This window comes from Chlamydotis macqueenii, chromosome 12 (genome assembly GCF_036417535.1).
Source record: "Chlamydotis macqueenii isolate bChlMac1 chromosome 12, bChlMac1.mat, whole genome shotgun sequence".
NCBI classification, from domain to species: domain Eukaryota; kingdom Metazoa; phylum Chordata; class Aves; order Otidiformes; family Otididae; genus Chlamydotis; species Chlamydotis macqueenii.
This window is the reverse complement of record NC_141567.1, coordinates 22,707,243-22,726,367: the sequence shown is the minus strand read 5'-3', so window position 1 is coordinate 22,726,367 and position 19,125 is coordinate 22,707,243. Positions and strand designations below refer to the sequence as shown.

At 37.7% G+C, this 19,125-nt stretch overlaps 1 protein-coding gene across 6 annotated transcripts in view; it reads right to left on the bottom strand.

Moving 5' to 3' along the window:
* Positions 1 to 442: 442 nt before the first annotated feature.
* Positions 443 to 19,125, bottom strand: part of ZNF280D (zinc finger protein 280D) — a 54,234-nt gene continuing 35,551 nt past the window's right edge. For all 6 annotated transcript variants that reach the window (XM_086756899.1, XM_086756903.1, XM_086756904.1 and 3 more), the window contains one exon: positions 443 to 3,388. In XM_086756899.1, coding sequence (XP_086613025.1) covers positions 2,752 to 3,388 — 637 coding nt within the window. In that variant the 3' untranslated portion in view covers positions 443 to 2,751. The remainder of the gene's footprint in view (positions 3,389 to 19,125) is intronic.

The window sequence follows — 19,125 nt, the reverse complement described above, 5'->3', positions numbered from 1 at the left end:
AGAACAAAAAATTGAGTTACATGCAGTTACATTCAAATAACTCAAAATGCATTCAATGTAACTTATCCTCTGGAGCAACTTCAGCCAAAAGTACCATTTTAACTTATCTCTAGGAAACCTCCCAAACGACATGATAATCTTTGTAATGACGCAGTCTCTTACTGTGTTTAGTCAGCAAATGAACTGCTTCATACAGGAAAAACTGTAATGAATTTTAATTTTTCTCCATCACAAAATACCATGCCACTGTTTCCACGACACACCTTACCTGCCTATTCAGAGCTGATGGTCTTCCCCTCTTCCTTTGGAAGGGCTACTAGACATGTGGGTGTTTTATTCCTAACATCACCTTTTGCATAAGCATTCTCTATGTGATTTGAAACAAACAATGCTTTACATATTAAGCATCTGAGAATATATACACACACTTCTGCCAAATATGCAGAATTTCCAATCTGAGTTTTATTTTCCAACTTTTCTGAACAGTATGTATCCAAATTCTTCTAAAATCCTTATTATTAAAATGGTAATGTTTAAAAAATTTAATTGCATAATAAAAGACAAATGTGAGGAATTTACAAGCAAGTATCATACAACTAGTTCTAGTTGAACTTAATATTTTCCAACACCACATATCAGAGCATTATATCATTTGCATCAAAGATCATCAATCAAATTAAAAATACTAGAGAGATTTCTCTGGGTTTAAATGTACAGCATTCAGGAACTCCTCAGTAAGGTACACCAGTTCCATAGCTGATGCAGTCCTTCGAACTGTCCTCACTGTGATGCTGTATGTTCTAATTTTCCTCGTGTACGTGCATGAAACATCAGACTGTTTAATCATACCAAAAATCTTCAAAGAACAAAAGAATACTGCAACTTATCGCTCTCAGCTTTTCCGTGTGTTATCTGAAGTTCTTAAAGTGGCAGATCTGGAAGAGCTGTGACTGTGAACTGTGCCACTTTTCTTTTTAAAAGGCATCTAAACCTGCACGGATGAAAATTAAGATGCAATTCAAAATTTAAGTCATATAACTCTTCAGAGTTTGAAGCCATTTTTGAGAGGGATGTGGTTTATTTAGGGGCTCCAACAGTAAGCTGGATGCTCTCTAAATTTTAATACTGTTGCTGGTTAGACTCCTTTAGCAGCTGAGCCCAGTTCACCTAGGAGGGCAGAGCAGGCTTCGGTTATATGCTGATGGCCCAGAAAAGTATCTCTCTATGATCTGGAAAAGTTAGCGCATCTACAGCTACAAAAATATGCTTCTGCATAGGCACTTGTTCATTTAATTCTAAAACAAAACAAAACCAAACCAAAAACCCAGACAAAAAAACAAATGTCAAAAACGCCCTCAAAAAACCAAACCACACCAACCAACCAAAAAATCCCATGTACGTCTCAAATTCACAATTTTAAAATGAAATAGTTTTGGGGAACTGTCACTAAATCTTTCAAAAAAAAAAAAAAAACCACCACATGGGAAGACTATGCCCAAAGTTTCAAGCTGAGCATAAAATTATGCACAAAGACAAAATTTTGTTGCAAATATTTACTCAAAAAGTAATAATTTACAGCAGTGCTTTAACAGCTGTTCAAAACATATAACATTCATTAGAAACAAAACTGTAAGTCAAAAGCACATTCTGAATGTGTCCGATAGAGCGATGAAGTCATAAGAGCAAGCTACCGTTAATCGTATGCATTCCTAGATCTAGCTGCTAACTAGACGACAAAAAAAATCCGAACCAAAAAAAAAAAAACCAAAGCAAAACTAGCAGCCATCTTTCTGTACACAATTTAAACTACAAAAAGTCCTGAAAGTTAACTGTACAATTCTACTTTATATGCCCTTGTGTCCTTTTTGTAACAGTTAGCCAGTAGCAGCTGCAAAACGGCAGAACGCATGCCAGTGGGAGTTTCCAGTTTGGGGTTTTCCTCTCTTTTGCTTAAAACAGTTTTTACATTAAGCCGTACTTTGGTGTGACTTACAGACCATCCCTACAGGCCTACAGCTAAGAATAATTAAAACAATAGTAAAAGCCTAGCAGCTACATTTCTTTCAGCAGTATATTCTACTTTATACAATTATGTTCGGTATTTCTGCACAGCCTGCACACTGAAAACCCCACAAATATATATTTTTATTGTAATAATTCCACTTTCACTGAAAGTTTATTAAGGTAAGCTTACAGCCTGGCAGGATTACACCTGTACAGAGGTGCATAGATTCATATAATTCTGCTTACATGCTTTTACAGACAGGAATGTGATGCCAAGTCCAAAGGGTTATGTTTACCCAAATTTTCAGCAGACCAATAACCACTACAAGTGTGCTCCATTTCATCATCAGAAGTGAATTCATACCAATTCCCACTGTTTAATGATATTCACACTGAGGGATTTAAAAAAATATTTTTTTTTTTCAAACAAATCACCTTATCCCGGGCTGGTTTATTATAAAAATTAGAATTTATTCCTCCTTTCAAATATCAGTCTAATAAGATATATCACATCCAGGAGACAGGAAGATATATTTGAATGTGCTGTCTTTTGTAAATTTAGCTAATTCGGTGGTGCATACACATACATGCTATCTTCATATGCAAAACTTCCCTTCAGTGTCTCTTTCTCTCCTCCCTCCCCCCACCTTTTCATTTTTAATAATCAGCATCAATGAGCACACTCATCAGGAACGGTCTGTGGTGTTCTTACCATTGTTTATAACAAACAAGAAACTTAATGTAATTTCAGCTTGCTTCATTTTCGTCTGTCTTGTTAACAGTCGGTTCCATTCTGTTGGGACTGCTTTCTTTAGAAGTCTCGTCTGTTTGTTCTGAGAGCTGTCCAGCTTTCTTTGCTGAAGGTGCAACATTACCTTTTTGAAGAATTTCAGTAGCTTCATTCTCTAGTACCTCTGATGGAGTCAAAGGCTCCAAGTGAATACTGCCTTGTTCGCTAATGTCTGAGCTAACGGATTCAGGTTCATCTCTTTTTCTCAAGAACTGCTCAAAACTAACATCTTCACCCAATGTCAGTTTTAAGTCCCTTGCGCTCATTGCTGAAAGCGTAGTTTCATCCAAGCTACGTACTTTAGTCTGCTCCTTCAAGACAACATTATCTGACCTTTGGCAAGTTTTCAACTCACTTTCATCATGAATACATTTTTGTTTCTCATCTACTAATTGTTTGTTATTATCTGAATCACAACCTGCTCCTTTCTCACGCAAAGAACTCTTTGAGCTGTTGTCAGGGAGTTCCAAACTAGGAATGTCTTCTGTATTTGACAATGACGAGTTTTCTTCATTCTTTTCAACCGACATAACTTTTTTAGTTTCATTTCTATGGCATTCTTTTGTTCCGTCTGAAGAGTCATGCTCTTGTTTGCTGAAAAAAACAAAACAAGTTATTTTTATAACAAATGAAATAAAGCAACACATGGCTGTACTCTGAAAAGTGACACCCAGAAAGCAGTATTGTAAATTTCTATTTCTATTTCTCACAGATTCTCATATCAAGATGGTCTGAGTTTAACAGTTGCATTTTTCTTATCTATTTACAAACCCAGCTTTGTATTTAGCAGTCAATTGGCACTCTTTTAGTTCTTGCATTTCATCTCCAGAAAGGAAGGCTAAGTCGTCCCCTTTGCATGACACATGGAATTTTTCAAAATACAGTGTTAAGTTCCTCTACCTGCACAGCTTCTTCCCACAAGATGCAGATACAACTACTTGGACATTTTTGTTGATGATATGCAAAACCAAGAAGCCAGTTCATACCTTCATACCATCAAATTGCCTCTGCCACGCTAATGAGAGTGAAGTAAGGAAAAAAGCTAACTGTTGGAAATCTAAGTTAGCTTTCATCTAAAATCTAGTTGAGCAACTATAAACTTGGATTCACTGAAAAAGTGCATCTGTGAAGTAGCATTTTCAGTCACTTTGCAGACTAACACTGTATGTTTATAAAAAGGAAATATGGATCAGTACTGAATTCCGCAATAACAATGAGACTTTTACTATATAATAAAAGCTAAACAGGTGTACGAAGTCTGTATACAAACTGACTGTTTAAACATCATATTATTTCAATAAAGCCACAGGCACGCGGTGCTTTAAGGTGACCAGTGAAGGAGGGGTGGGAAATCAGAGTGCTCCAAACAACGACTGAACTGTATACATCAAACGGTGTCTGTACCCACAAAAAAATACAAAATGGTCTGGTCATACTGCTATATGCAGTTTGCTCCTACGTTCATATTCCAACAGTCAAAATCCTAAATACTCGTTTCTAATATTCATCTTCATTTCTTATAGGAACACCAGCTTCTCCCATCTTTTCAATGACAGAACTTAATTTTTGCTGTAAAGATCTAAATTTTGTAAAGGTTTAATATAATTTCTAACCCATTCAAAATTTTTCAGAATGATAAGTAGCTCAAATTACCTAAAATGATGATGGTGACAGACAAAAGAAAGCAGGGAGGGAAGATGGAAGAACAGTTGGTCTGATTTCAGATACAAATTCTATATAGGAAGTTAAATTAGGAGCAAATAAGTCTCCCAAATTAACTTTTAAAATTTAAAATCAAAATTGAAAATGGTCTCTGAACAGTGGCATGCAGACAAAAGGCGTGAAAGATATATCATCACCAAATAGCTCATTAATCAAAATACATTTGTACTTTATTTCTTCAAATGGTTTGAAATAAAAGTGGCTTTAGCCAAAAATTAACATTAACTAAGCAATGGGCAGTTCCAAGACTCTTAAAAGGAATAACCAGCTTCCTGCTACTATGTTTTAATGACGGATTTCCAAGCTGAAAGCCTAGACATGTTGTTCTACTGATCCAGGAATTTAAAACAATTCAGTCATTCACCTGTTTGCTAAATGATACCGAGTTCCACAGAAACTGGTTACTCTGGAAGACATGCTGCATACCACAAACATTCCGAAAGCTGTTTTCAAGTTTTACTTTCACTTAAAGTAATCCAAGAATATTCCATTTCCTACTTCAAACTTAAGTCAGGGGGATATTTTGAGTAGGGATAGGAGACCGCTGAGATGTCCCTGAGTGGTGAAGTCCTCCTGGGCACAGAGGTGGTCATAAGAATCTTATCATCTTGTTACACCAATTTGTCATTCATAATAAGGAATTAGCTCAAGAGATAGGCCAACCTCTCCAACAAATTACAACCTGTATTTGCTACTTGTGTCAGACAAAGGGTTTTCGTTCTTCATTTACCGGACACTCTAAACTAGTAAATGACATTCTTGAATATACAAACAAATTTTCTATCCAAGAAGTTTGAGAGAGAGGAGAACTTCTAGGAAAAAAGGGGGAAAAGGGTAGTATTTGAGGGCAAACTCAAGACTAAGTCCCAGCACAAAAGCCAACGCTCAGAACCAACTATCAGCTGTGTCTGACATAACTGCTCTTGCCATAACTGCTCCTAATTACCTCATCTATTCCACAGAAACGCTTCAGCTGTGCAGAGCCATATAAATGCTAGTAAACATTTTGAATTGTTTTCATATGAAAATCCAGGCAACGCTTCATGAAAGAGTATATCCACGTATACACATGGCCTTCAGCTACCACTTCTCAACAAGCAGCTTGAGCTTGAGGTGTAGCTGCAGAGTTAACAAGCACAGTATTATCTTTTATGTGGGAAGTTTTGAACATAGATATGCAAAAAAACAAAAACAAAAAACAAAAACAAACAAACAAAAAAAAACCACAAAAAAAACCCCCAACCAAACTGGTTTAAAGGGATGACTAATGCCTCATTAGCACAGACTGAGCAGTGTTTCCACTCTGGAAACAAAGACACCCAGAAACTCTTTGAAGGACAAATCTATCCTTAATATATGAAAGGAACCCATCACAACCTCCCTCACCTTCTAGCAACCAAAATCCTTGCTTCATCCAAACCCAGCCTCTCATTCTCATTCATTTTTTCACAGAACAGAGGAAGGGAGGGAGAGAAAGTGGGGAGGAAGAAAAGAAAAATCTATATATATTCATTTCTCATGCAGAAGAAAAGCTGTCCCTTATCAGCATACCTTCCCATGAGTCATTTATACCAATAAAAGAGAATAAAAATAAAATTGAACAAGTTTTTGCACAACAATCACCATCAAAAACCCAATTATCCACAAAGAACAGCGATCTTTTAGATAGCCAAGCACAACAGTAAGTTCATTCAGAACTGCAGATGAATGAGCAAAACCCTGCAATAAAAAGAAGTATCAGTGTAAGAGAACTAAAAATTCAGACATCAAAAAGACTGGAAAATGTGAGCATGATACTAACTGTATTACATAGAAGTGAACAGTTAGAATGTAAAAGCTAACTTTTGTTTAAGGAAAACAACAAAGCCATTTTCTAAAGCCTGATACAAACCGTGGCCAGGCTGTCAAACGTGGGCTAGGCTAACAACCGATTTTATACTGTCTGTATAAAATTGGGTTTTGGAGTAAGACTACTTCAAGGGAGTAGCGTGAGACGTAATTTTGAATCCAAGAGAAGAGTCTACCAGGTGCAAACATACACCCACCCCAAGCTACAGCAGCCTAGAAATTAAAGGGATTTGTTTTCTTTTTCTCAGTGTTTAGAGAATGTAAGATTTGGGTACTGAGCGAGGCTGAGGGAAGCTAGGCTCTGAATATTTGTTTTAAAATACTACTAGCTCAGGGGTTTTTTTGTTGCTCTTTGCTATACATATTCACTTAACTTTATTTAGCCTTATTATTTTATATTGCTTTTTACTATTAAGATTCCAAAAATCATTCCAGGAAAAATTCTACAGCAAGAAAGAAAAAAAATCATACAACTTCAGAACAGAACCATAAACAAGTGACACACACGTCTGCATACAGAGTAGTTGCAAAGTACGTGCAAACACACCTTCAGTCTGCGGAAAAGTATCTCCAGATAACAAATCCTGTTACATTAACAGCTTGGGGTGAATAAACACTGTGGTTTTGAGGCACATTCCTCGATTGTTCCCACACACTGGTTTGGTTTTCCGAGCAGCCCTGGGGTATGCAAACTAGACTTCTTGAGGAAAAGCTCCAACCCACAAGCACTCCAACTCCCCCTGACCGACACGGGACGTTCCTCACAGCTCTGAGTATGCGCACAGCACGGGCATTTTGTCCAGGGAACGCAACGTCTGGTCTGAAATGGCACCTCTGAACCACGGTGCAGCGAAGATGCCAGACTCGCAGCAGTAACTGCTTTCATCTGCTCCTGCAGCACTAATTGCATGCTAATACCAACACAACCTCGGCTTAGTAACAGAGAACAGCCTCTGGGGACCGAGAATCTCTGGCGCTAGAGCTACAAGGCTCCAGATGCCTGTCTTAAAGCCCATAAAGCAGTACCAAATGAAGCTTTAACATAAGACACAGAACAGATTTATATATTAAAATTATTTTTATCTACTTAAACACAGGATAGGAGAAAGTAGTACATCATATTCAATTAGAATTACAGTGACTGTTTACTAATCTGTAGCTTACAGAGTTAGCTTCCAATACCGGAACCATTACATCCTAACTCCTAAGCAAGCATTTTAAGTGAAAGTAAAATTTCAAAATATTTGGCCCACACTGCATATGACTAGAATAAAGAGATATAAAGTAGAACCTGTTCAAAGAAGAAAAATAACTTAGAGAGATTCTGAAAGCAATTTGCTTTTCTTTTTTTAAAGGCACTATAAATGCATATATAACAAACAACTACAGTTAAGTTTTGACTAAGCTTTTGAAGGTTAAATTTATACCAACAATTGTGAAAGATCATCAACCAGAATAAGACATTTCAGGCTGTGGGACGTGGAGTAATAATTTAGATGAAATACATGAAGTATAAGTCTGCCCACAATAGGTGCCAAAAAAAATGTGTAAGATTTCAATTATTTCCCCAGACTGATTAAAAAAAAATAATAAAAAAAAAAAGGCAAAACTGTGATTTTTTTTTTTTACGTGTAGAGGTTGTTAGCTACCCAACAATTACACGTATTTGCCCTGCTAAGAATTTGATTGAGTATGCTTTCCACAAATGACACAGGTTTTTAAAAACCTAAATGAATATCAAAGAATTAACTTTTTACACTGTATTTTAAAATAGTTTCCTTCCTAACTGCCCCAGTATTACTGTTAACTCATATGCAATATTACAAAAAAAATTGCTTCTTTTAACAATCTGTATAATTTATTTAATATCTTATGAATCTTGACTAATCAGCAGTATAAGCATTACTAAGAATGTATTTTGGTACTTGGAAACTAAATTCTACATGTCTTGTTGACTAAGTTGACTGCTATTCAAAGTTTTCCATCATAGAAAATACATATTTTGAAAATACTTATCAAATACTTTTTCCCAATTACTTGAGAAATAACGCAGCACGTGTTACTTTATGTACCTGATGTCAAGATGCAGCTGATTACTGTATTTACCTTTCAAAAGCTGGTGTTTCAGTTTTTCCTTCAGATAAACTAGGTCTTGAAATTTTCTGTAATAATTAATGGTATTTCTTTTATTTTACATTCATGAGCAACTGGTTACAATAGATAGTTGCAGAAATAATTTCACACTGACATTCCATAAATCTGCTACGTAGCAGAAAACACAGTGTTTTAGCCCTACAGACGCTATTACATTAAGTATAAGGAAGATTCTTACCAAAATGTTTGTCACAGAAGAAACTTTTGAGTTTCTAGTAAAACTTACCCAGTGAAATAACTTTTTAATGCTAAACGACATGGACAAAGGCAACTTTTTCCTCCCAGTTTTAGAACAGTAGAGAAGCAAGTGACTGAAAAGTGCCATTAGAAACAGCCACACCACTCTTCTAAAAGCGTCTCTTATGCTACAGGGCATCTTGTCCACATCATCTTATTCTTATTTAGGAAACTGGAGTGACAAAAGTGACAAAATTAAGAAATTTAACTTTTTTTTTTTCTGTCTGAACACAACTGTAAGTGAATTTTGGTTTTAAAATAGAAAAGGTCACTGTACACAGAGAAAGACAAATAATTAAGATGATTATTTGTATCACAACCTCTTAAATATTTAAAACTGTGTAAACAATCTTACATACTTATAGCACAGTAATTTTTCCCCCCACAGAGGTCATATATTTTGTTTCAATGAGGCCAAATTATGCAGCAAATATTTAAAATTGTATGGCAAAGTTAAGCTTATTCTATCTTCTAAAATACCCTTTGCTATACTTCTTCTTTGTTATACTTGTCGTACAAAGTCCATACACATGACTCATGCTAACACTTTCTGACTTAAAATTCCTGCACTCTACTTCCTACTACAGAACCTCCTTCCCTGTCCACCCGCCTCCGAGCACATTCCCGCTGAAACTACCAGGAAAGGAAGATTTCTTGACTTACCACTCTGATTTTTAAATGCTATCTTTTTAAACAGCCTGATTCATCAATTTATATTTTTGGTTCCTCAGCACCTTGTCTGTCCCTTGACCTCCTGCTGTGTATTTCAACAAACAGCCAGATGTCAAGCAACTTGCTGCAGCGAAACAACAGGCATTCCACGGTACCTCGGAAAAATAATGAGAGGTTCGATGCGGCCCAGACCACACCGACTGGCAGCTCACTGTTCTGACAAGCCTGGGTTCAGATGTCTCATAAGCTCAGACCGCTAACACCTATTCTGTCTGTGTTCTCCACTTTTTCCAGCCATAAGGGCTAGGGTGCATGGGGTGGGGGTGTCGTAGTTCAGCCCCAATCAGGACCAGACTGCACAGTCTCTCTCTCGCTCCCCCCACCCTCTGAGAGAACATGGAGGGATGATATAAGAAAAACGGCTCGAGGTTTGAGATAAGGATGGGGAGAGAATCCTTAAAGTTACCGTCATGGGCAAAACAGACTCGACTTGGGGAAAAACACTCATTTATTTCTAAAACTAGCAGGAGAATGAGACAGGGAACAAGATGGGACAGGGAACCTCCCCCGACCCCTCCCTTTTCCCAGGCACAGCGGGGAGAGGGAATGGGGATTATGGTCAGTCCATCACGCGTTGTTTCACTCTGCTGCTTCATCGTCAGGGGAAGAATTTCTCACATTCCCCCCCTGCTCCAGCGTGGGGTCCCTCCCACGGGCCACAGTCCCTCGTGAAACTGCTCCGGCGTGGGTCATCTCTTCCACGGGGTGCAGCCCCTCCAGAACAGCTGTCCCAGCAGGGCCTCCACGGGCCACAGCCTCCTTCAGGCCTCCACCTGCCCCGGCGTGGGGTCCTCCCCGGGCTGCAGGGGGATCTCTGCTCCTCCGTGGGCTCCCCGGGCTGCAGGGGGATCTCTGCTCCTCCGTGGGCTCCCCGGGCTGCAGGGGGATCTCTGCTCCTCCGTGGGCTCCCCGGGCTGCAGGGGGATCTCTGCTCCTCCGTGGGCTCCCCGGGCTGCAGGGGGATCTCTGCCCCTCCGTGGCCTCCCCAGGCTGCAGGGGGATCTCTGCTCCTCCGTGGGCTCCCCGGGCTGCAGGGGCACAGCCGGCCTCACCATGGGCTGCACCATGGGCTGCAGGGGAATTCTGGCCAGGAGCCGCATTACTGCTCCCCCTCCTTCTTCACTACCCTTGGCGTCTGCAGCCGTTCCTCTCACAGAAATCCTTTACAACAGGCTGGCAGATGGCTCTTAGGGTCTCTTCACATCTTGTCTCCTCTCCAGGGTTTTTGTTTGTTTGTTTTTGTTTGGGTTTGGGAGATGTTGCATTTTTTTATTTTTAAATGAAAGCCAATATTATTAGAACACAATTTTGTAGAGCAAAAAATGCAAATTCCAGATTTTCTATAATGCTGAAACACAATATGGGAATCAAAAAAAAAAAAAGGAAAACTAAGAGAAAACACAAGTGGAATGGTAACAGACACTATAACAAGAAAAGGTGTTGCTATGTATGAGAATCTTGCTTAATGCGGCTGAATGAAGATGAACAGTCTTCTCACAAAATAACGGCTTCTGTTAAAAAACCGCTCACCAGCCCCTTTGTATTTTGCAAAGCAGGCAAATAGAGTTACATGAAAAATCTTTACTAGGTCTGAAGACTTCTCCCACTCTCTTATCAGCTGAGATTTCTTTAACAGATTGCCCTTTTTGAAGGGCAACAGAAAGACAACTTCTTACAGAAGAAAATTTTGAAAAATCAGAATTCAAAGATGATATTTTTGAAAAAGGTTAAGACAACGTACTGTGAGATCATTTAACTTCCTGACAGGCAGAAAGCAGGGCCAAATTTCTATATATGACTAGGAAAAAAAAAAAAAAAAAAAAATTGGGCCTAAAGAGGTGTTTACAAAGACTTTTCTCTTTAAAGAAGTACAAATAAAAAACTCTCAAAAAGTTATGGTTCAGAGTCAATATTTACCCAGATCTCTGGTTATATCCCAGGCCAATTTCCAGGTTCCCTGAAGATAAAGATACATAAGGCAACTAATCCATTCCTCCAGTGGAGCCTGGTAATACAGATCAACCAGAATGGACCGGTGGCAAACTGGAAATGGGCTGGAAATGCACTAGGCATATCTTCTGAACACCATGGCCCAGTACTACAGGTATAGTTAAAAAATTAATTGTCTTGATCTTCAAACTAGTTAGGAAGTTCAGAGATATCGTTAGACTGTGTGGAGAAAAAAGACATCACCTCCAACTTAGCTTCTCTCTCTCTAATGGAGATTTTGGTCTTTAACCTAGTGGATAACAAATTAAGATTCAATGCTTTAAAATACTCTGTGATTAAAATAGAGGTAAGGGTGAGGATACTCACAGCAAGAAAGCAACCTCATCATCTGAAATAAATTTTTAAACGTGATACTTTTTTTTGAGCTTAAACGTACTTCAGAGTTCTAGAAGAGCAGTTCAGAATTTCAAAGTGTTTTATTTGGTATACAGAACTTATAAGATAAATTTGTTTCATATAACCCATTCCGGTTATCTCACCACAGGAAAAACACGAAGCAACAGTCTTGAGATAGTTAGCAATACTTTTTTCTAGCGCTTACTGCAGTTCTAACATGAGAAATGATTTCCTCACCGTAAAGGCCTGTTAAACCATGACTGAAGTACTTAAGATCTGAAATGATAAATTTGCTGAAATGCACTTTTAAAAAGTGCATAAAGCTACATTATGACCCAACAAAACCATTCTGCAGAACAAGCTCTGTTTCCTTTTAACTGCTTACCATAACCCTAACACCCAGAACACAGCTGCAGTTTACCTTAGGGCAACTGTAAAACATTGCTGCTGACCTCCAACTGCGATTTGGAGGAGATATTTCCCTCAAAATACAGTCACAAGCACAGTCCATACATTAAATGAGCTATAAATTATTTAAATTTATTGACTTTTAAAGCCACATTAATTAAACAGCTTATCACAACATCATTAAAATTGATTTTCTGTGTTTATATAAGAAAATGCTATCGCAGAGATAGCATAGTTCATGTCTCCTACAAAACCTTGTTAAGTCATCAGTTCTAATATAAAATCTAACCTTTCAAAGGTTTCTTGTAAAAAAAAAAAACCAAACTGAACAAACCCAGCAAAATTGCTTATGCCTGTATCTTCTTTGTTATGTTGCATTCAAGGCAAATTTAATCTGCTGAAGTATGGTGCTGCCACTGTTATATTTAAATAATGTTATTAATCATAAATTAAATTATTCATGACCTCAGCGAGTCTTAATGGCTATCTACAAAGTACAAAATACTTGACAGAAGAAACTGCTTTAGCAACTTAATTTTTATGAAAAATGTATACTAATATTAGATTGAGATCTACCACATGTATCTTCCCAATTTAATCCAAGAAAGCAGTGCTAAACCCAGACCTTTTAAAGAATTTTAGCACATACTCCCAGCACACCATAAACACCTTCTAATACCAACGTTCTAGCAGTAACCAACAGACTGGACTGCAGTATAAACAACCATTTATAACTATTTTAATTACCACATCTTGATTTGCAGTAAAAGATGGCAAAAACAACTACCAAAAAAAAGGGCTTGTTTTAAAATAACATTGCTATGATAGCACTGTAACAATGCTCATCTAATTAGCAGTAAGAAAAATGATCAGGGTAAATCAAATGACAACACATTTTTTGGGCTAGGGACTTGAAATTCTCGGAAGTATTTAATCATGTGTAGCAACACCAGTAAAAGATGATGCAACACCAAATATTTAGCTTAGCTTCACTGCTTTAATGATTCCTATACAAGAACTTAAATATGCTGGAAATAGTAATTTGTCTAAAAACACTCTTGAAAGAGAAGAACAATTTAGTCACAAATAAATCAGATATTGTATATCCAAGGACAAAACATACTGTTCTTGTCTGAATAACTTAAGTTTTGCCAACAAAATAAATGGGTATGAATTGGATCCAATATCTGTAAATTGTTTAAAAGACATTATAAATACTATTTTGCATCATCAAATTCTGATAGATTTCTGTGGTCACATTTTATAGCTTATAAAACAGATTCAAACTGGCTAGCTTATGCTGTTTTGGAAGTGCACAGGGTTTATAACATTTTGTGATAGCCACATCTTTGTTAATATGGTTTACCTTGGATTCCTGACATACTCTCAGTCTGACTTCTGTTTAGGAATAACTTTTAGAAAGTAGTTCCTTCTAGTCTGAAATTAGCAGAAGTTCCATAAATGAATACTAAACCATAGAAGACTATCACCTTGTGATGCTCGCAACACTTATATAAGAAATCGTGAATCCCATAGCTCTCAATAGCAACAAAGTCAATGTACTCCCTTACATCTGTGGAGCTACAGTGCTTCTGGAAAGAACACTATGAAAATAAAACAAAAATCATGACCATCTCTGCTAAGCACAGCCTGTTGGTCCACAACTTTGAGCAATTTCAAAACCTCTCTAGGACTCTGCAAATATTCTTTATTCTACATGAACTTCTAGTTAAGAACAATGAAAAAAATGTCCCTTAATTGTCAAGCTCTTAAAAAAATGCCCCCAAACATAGCAGCTGAGCACAAAATTTCAGCTTGAGATAGTGAATAGAATAGATTGGCCTTAAAATGCAAGAAACTCAGAATAAAAGCCAGTTAAGTAAGAACATTGATTTAAAACACCTTAAAGTCTAAATTCAGGTTGATCTGAAACATTGATACATGAGGAGTCACCTAGGACTAATGGAAGAGATTTGGAGTCAGGGAAACAAGTATATGCCAAAATGCACAGTCAAGCATGGATGGGAGTATTCTCATTTCTGAAATGCATACTCTCATTGCTTCCCCTGCTCTCGTATAATAAAATTATGTATATTTGCACACACACACAGAGCTCATATCACGACCAATTGTCCTCCCAGCGACCCATCACATTTTCTAACAATCAAAGTTACTCCCACAGCTTCTTTGGGTAAGCAGGTCTGAAACTCAGAGGGAATCTTTTGTCAAACATCCCTTTTTTGTCCACTCTTTACCAAAAGTAACCTTTTCTAGGATGACTGTAGCTTCAAGAACTTCTAGAAAACTACTTTATGTTATTTATGCGGCTCAAGGTAACTTGCAGCCACTCAACTGACCCATACCCAGCATTATAAACATACATCTATTTTACAACCAAAAGAATGGAAAGGTCTTTGGGTTTCTTTTTTTTGTTTTGTTTTGTTCTTTGTTGTTGGGGTTTTTTTTCCCCCAAGAACTCCAGCTTTTAGCAGAAATTACCCATTTTGAAAATTATAACTCTAAGTAGAGCCAATGATTCACAGAGAACAATTCTCCCCCAAATATCTGATTGTATAAGCATTTACTGGGAAGGTACATGTGAATGCGTAGTTATCTATGCTGCGGGGTTTTACACTGTTAATGACTGAATGGGAAAGGAAAGATGGTGACATTCAGGTTACTTGACGCTGTCTCCGGTTTCTCACCTGTAAAATGGGGTTAGCAATGAAGACAGCTATGTAATAACTATTATAAGGAGTACTGAAGTGTTATTACGCAAAAAATTGCACAGTTACAAACATTTAACAGAATAACAGAAACATTTACTTTCTTCTCAGAAAGGCTTTTGTAACCAAGGTAATATGGAATTTGCTAATCAAGTAAGGTTGCCCTGCACCTAACATGTCTTTTAAGAACCCGTAAGGGCAGTGACACTCAACGTCCTAAAAATAACAAAAGAGAGGCAGGTTAAGGTACATACAAATGAAATCTTTATTCTTTGACCACAAGCTAAACTGGTTACACCATACATCTTAATGATCTGTCCTTGCAGATGTGGTCCAAAACATTGCGTTATCCGTATAACCTGGTAGTTGTTGGGACCACCAGGGCTATTTAAGAGCAAGTCAGGCAGGTTTACTTGCATGGCTTAGTACTGTTTTCATGTTACGAGTTTTCCACATGAGTAACTTTTCTGAGATCCTCACATAAATGGAACCAGGATGCCAACTGTATATCCGTGAACTATTTACACAAAGCTAGCAAATTGGAATGTAGCTTACAAGTGTTATAACAGCAAGTCAAACTTAAAAAATTTCTGTAGTAAAGCTGTAAAAGAATAAAATGATAATATTCTAAATAAGCATTCAAAACAGGTATAATTCACATAACTGCAAATCAAAGTGTCAATCTAGTGTAATTTCTGGGAAATTCTTAGAGAACATTTCTCAAAGCCATGAAAATCTGCAATCATATTCCAGTTTTGTTGTTGCTGTAAACCTGAAAGTGAAATACCACAGATTCAACTTCCTCTGAAATGCAACAGCACGCTCACAATGAAAACACAAACCCACTATTCTTTTCTGAATGCTGCTGTGTCAAAACAGAAATAAGTCCTGCTAGAAAAACCTGTAGTAGGTAACTGATGCTTGAAGTTGAACAGCAGCATTCAAGATGGAACATAGCTTCTGTCAGATGGAAAAAAAAAAAGTAGCAAAAAGAACAACGAGACTTTAGGGTACTGAGTAAGCGTGCAGACGCTCAATCACAAAATGTGCATAAGAGACAGTGGATGACAGGATCCTTGCTATTATTAGCAATACCACAGTGGTTGCAGAAGCTCACTATCACCAAAACTGTTACTGTTTGAATACTAAAAGTGAAGAGGATAAAAATACCAGTAAAAATAGATTAATCTCAGAGAATTTGATTATGCAGAAAAAGAAAGTGCTGCAAATCAAGAATAGCTTGCATTCGTCAGAAATAATCTCTTATAACTAGGAGGTTATAACAGTGACTGATGTCAGAGTAAAGTTAGCTCTATCCATTAGGTTGCTTGGAAGCTAGTAAATTAGAGATTCAATCAAGACACATATCCACTGTAAGCAGGAGGTTGAGTTTGGAGGAACACTAGATGTTCATCATGACAAAAGAAAAGCTCATCATATATCCAGACAATCTGTTGACGAATAAACTTGCCTCAGATATTCTAGAACTAAAGATGAAGTCAGAAGCAGTGAAATCAGAAGCAGCAGATGTCTCAGCAGCTTGAGTAGAGCATCCTTGAAGATGAGAGATGATGCCAAAAGAACATGGTGTGAGTGAACTGTGGCTGCTCCACTCTCAAAATCAAGGCTCAATAAATGTATCTGCTTCCATCACATGCTTTCCTCCTACAGTATTCAGGAGCAAAAAGAAGCTTAGCTACCAGAGGAAAGCAGCTAATAAATCCTTTGGCCAAGATTCAGTTTACGCAGCTACATGTGACAGAAGTAATTCAAAGCATGTTTTGTCACTATATACTGTAAAGTCATCGTCAGACAAAAAGCAACTTGAATATTAAACAGATCAGGACTTGTGTGTTTCAGTGAACATCCAAAGAGAATGGCAAAGTCCTTTAGTTTCAGAAGCTAGGATCAAGTTCAGAACAACAAGGGCTTTGATGTCAACACGTATATGTCATCATTTATACTCTAGCTTGGGATGATATTGATAGACTTGAGCAGCAAAGAAACACTGCAAAGGAGCAGCAAAGAAACACTGCATCACATAAGTGAAACTCCTGGTAAGCCTCTCTTCAAAGGAGTATAGCCCCAAAAAGCTGCAAGTCAATGCTGCAAAAAAGAGAAGGTTACCATGGAAGGGCCCTTGCCAGACTACAACATTGGGAGAAAAGACCAGACCTGCTGCCTAAAAGATGCAAGAAGAGAATATCACAGCTTCAACGTATGAAGAAAAAGGAAAAGGTCTGGTCAGATCCTTGTTCGCTTACATACCAAAATAATCCCAAGCTGGACTGGGTTCAATTTTCTGGTCCACAATGATGTATCAGTGAGCCAAGGCAGTATAGGATACCTGCTCACTTTCAACTCCCCTGCAACAAAAATGTCTGCTGTCAGTTCATTTAAAAATATGTGAATTGTTGCGCAAAGCAGAGAGTTGAGCATTAGAAGAGCACTAATAGTTATTAAGCCCTATTCCTTCAGCACAAGTAGATTGCTAAACAAACAAGGCAACTTTATGTAGAGTAACAATTAAAATTAGTTCCTGCTGGAACATCTCCAGCAATGTTATCTGTTTTACTAATGGCAGGTCTCTGGTCCAAAGACAGTGTCATCAACACTACCCTGAGCTCATAGAACATCTCTGGTCATTAGCAATAAAGATGAGTTTTACAACACATACAGACAGTCCGATATATAATAAAAGATACCAGAAGATACCATCTGAGAGATGCGAGAGAAGATCTGAAAGCGTTCAAGATTGTAACTGAGTCATTGCTTCCGATGATGAAGTGATTCTGAAGAGCCCCATAAACAAGTCATACCCCATTGAATTATAGGTCCAAGAATGGGAAGAAACATTTATAGATCATTGAGAAACTACACAGCAAAAGTTATGAACATTGTCTGCAACCTCCTTGTCTTTCAAAGCAAACCACAGAGTACCACGAAGAGCCATCCCACAAAAAGATGAACATTTTTGTGTGTACTCTGTATTGCAAATAATGAATTTAAAAGTCTGCTACACAGGCATACTCATGCTCTTAGGTTTAGCTATGACACAGTCTTGTCCAAAGTATCAGAGAATTACTATATGGAATAGGACAAGTTTTAGTGAAATTAATCAAGTCTATGAGCATGGCTGTTTCAAAAAGCACCATCACAGGTTACTACTCATGTAGTACCAGTAACTAGTCTTATGCCAACATCAGAGCTCTCAAAAATAAGGGCTATCTGCATCTGTCTTAATCTAACAGTTTGCAGAAACAAACCTGCATGTATTCTTGACTCTATGTCAAACCTTTTCAGTGCTCATCCACCTGTTTCTGAGTATATCCTTGGTATATCCAGCATTCTTAAATATTTTCATTTGACATTTCTGTAATGTATTCAAGACAGTAAAATCCTTGTGTAGCACTGACAACAGCCTGTCACAGCTGTACCCTCTGTCCCCACCATTCCATGTATCTGTAACCTTTCCTTACACACAGTTCAGCAAGTATTAATTCCCAACACCTGATGCCAGCTCCAAGCGGAAAAGCTAAGGTTGTATCATGGCTCAACACTTCATTTTTTCATTCTTCGAGTTTCACTGAAATCTAAACTGTTAAAGGACACAAGCCACCCTGGATTAATGACAGGAATATAGCTCACCCTCCTAGATTACTCTTTCCACTGTTTTGTCCAATTTCAATACTCTGTGCTCCAAAATCAGAAATTTCATTTTTCAAATGCTTTCCCAAATTAACTTCCTTCCCCTCTTCATTCCTGCCCGAATATCTTAAATTCTTTTTAATAATGTCGATTAGTCATCCCATCAGACCACCAGTTTTATCCAACTGCATCACATGCTGAACAGTTACTAGTAGAGGTTTGAAGTTTATAGCATATATTTTTGCTCTACTATTACTCATGGCCAAATAAGTACTTCTATGTTTGGAGCAGATGACAGATTATTCCAGTATTCCCTCCTACTAGCCACTTTATGGAAACGAATAAAGAAAATACTTAATAATTATGAAATAACCTATTGGGGACAATTCCAGCACTCAGTGAAGGCTGATTTATGCTCAGAGGCCTAAGAACTTCTCGCTCTGTTGGAAGAGTTCTCATCATTCATGAGAATAAGTAATCCCTTTTAAAATCCAGCTATAGGCTAGACGG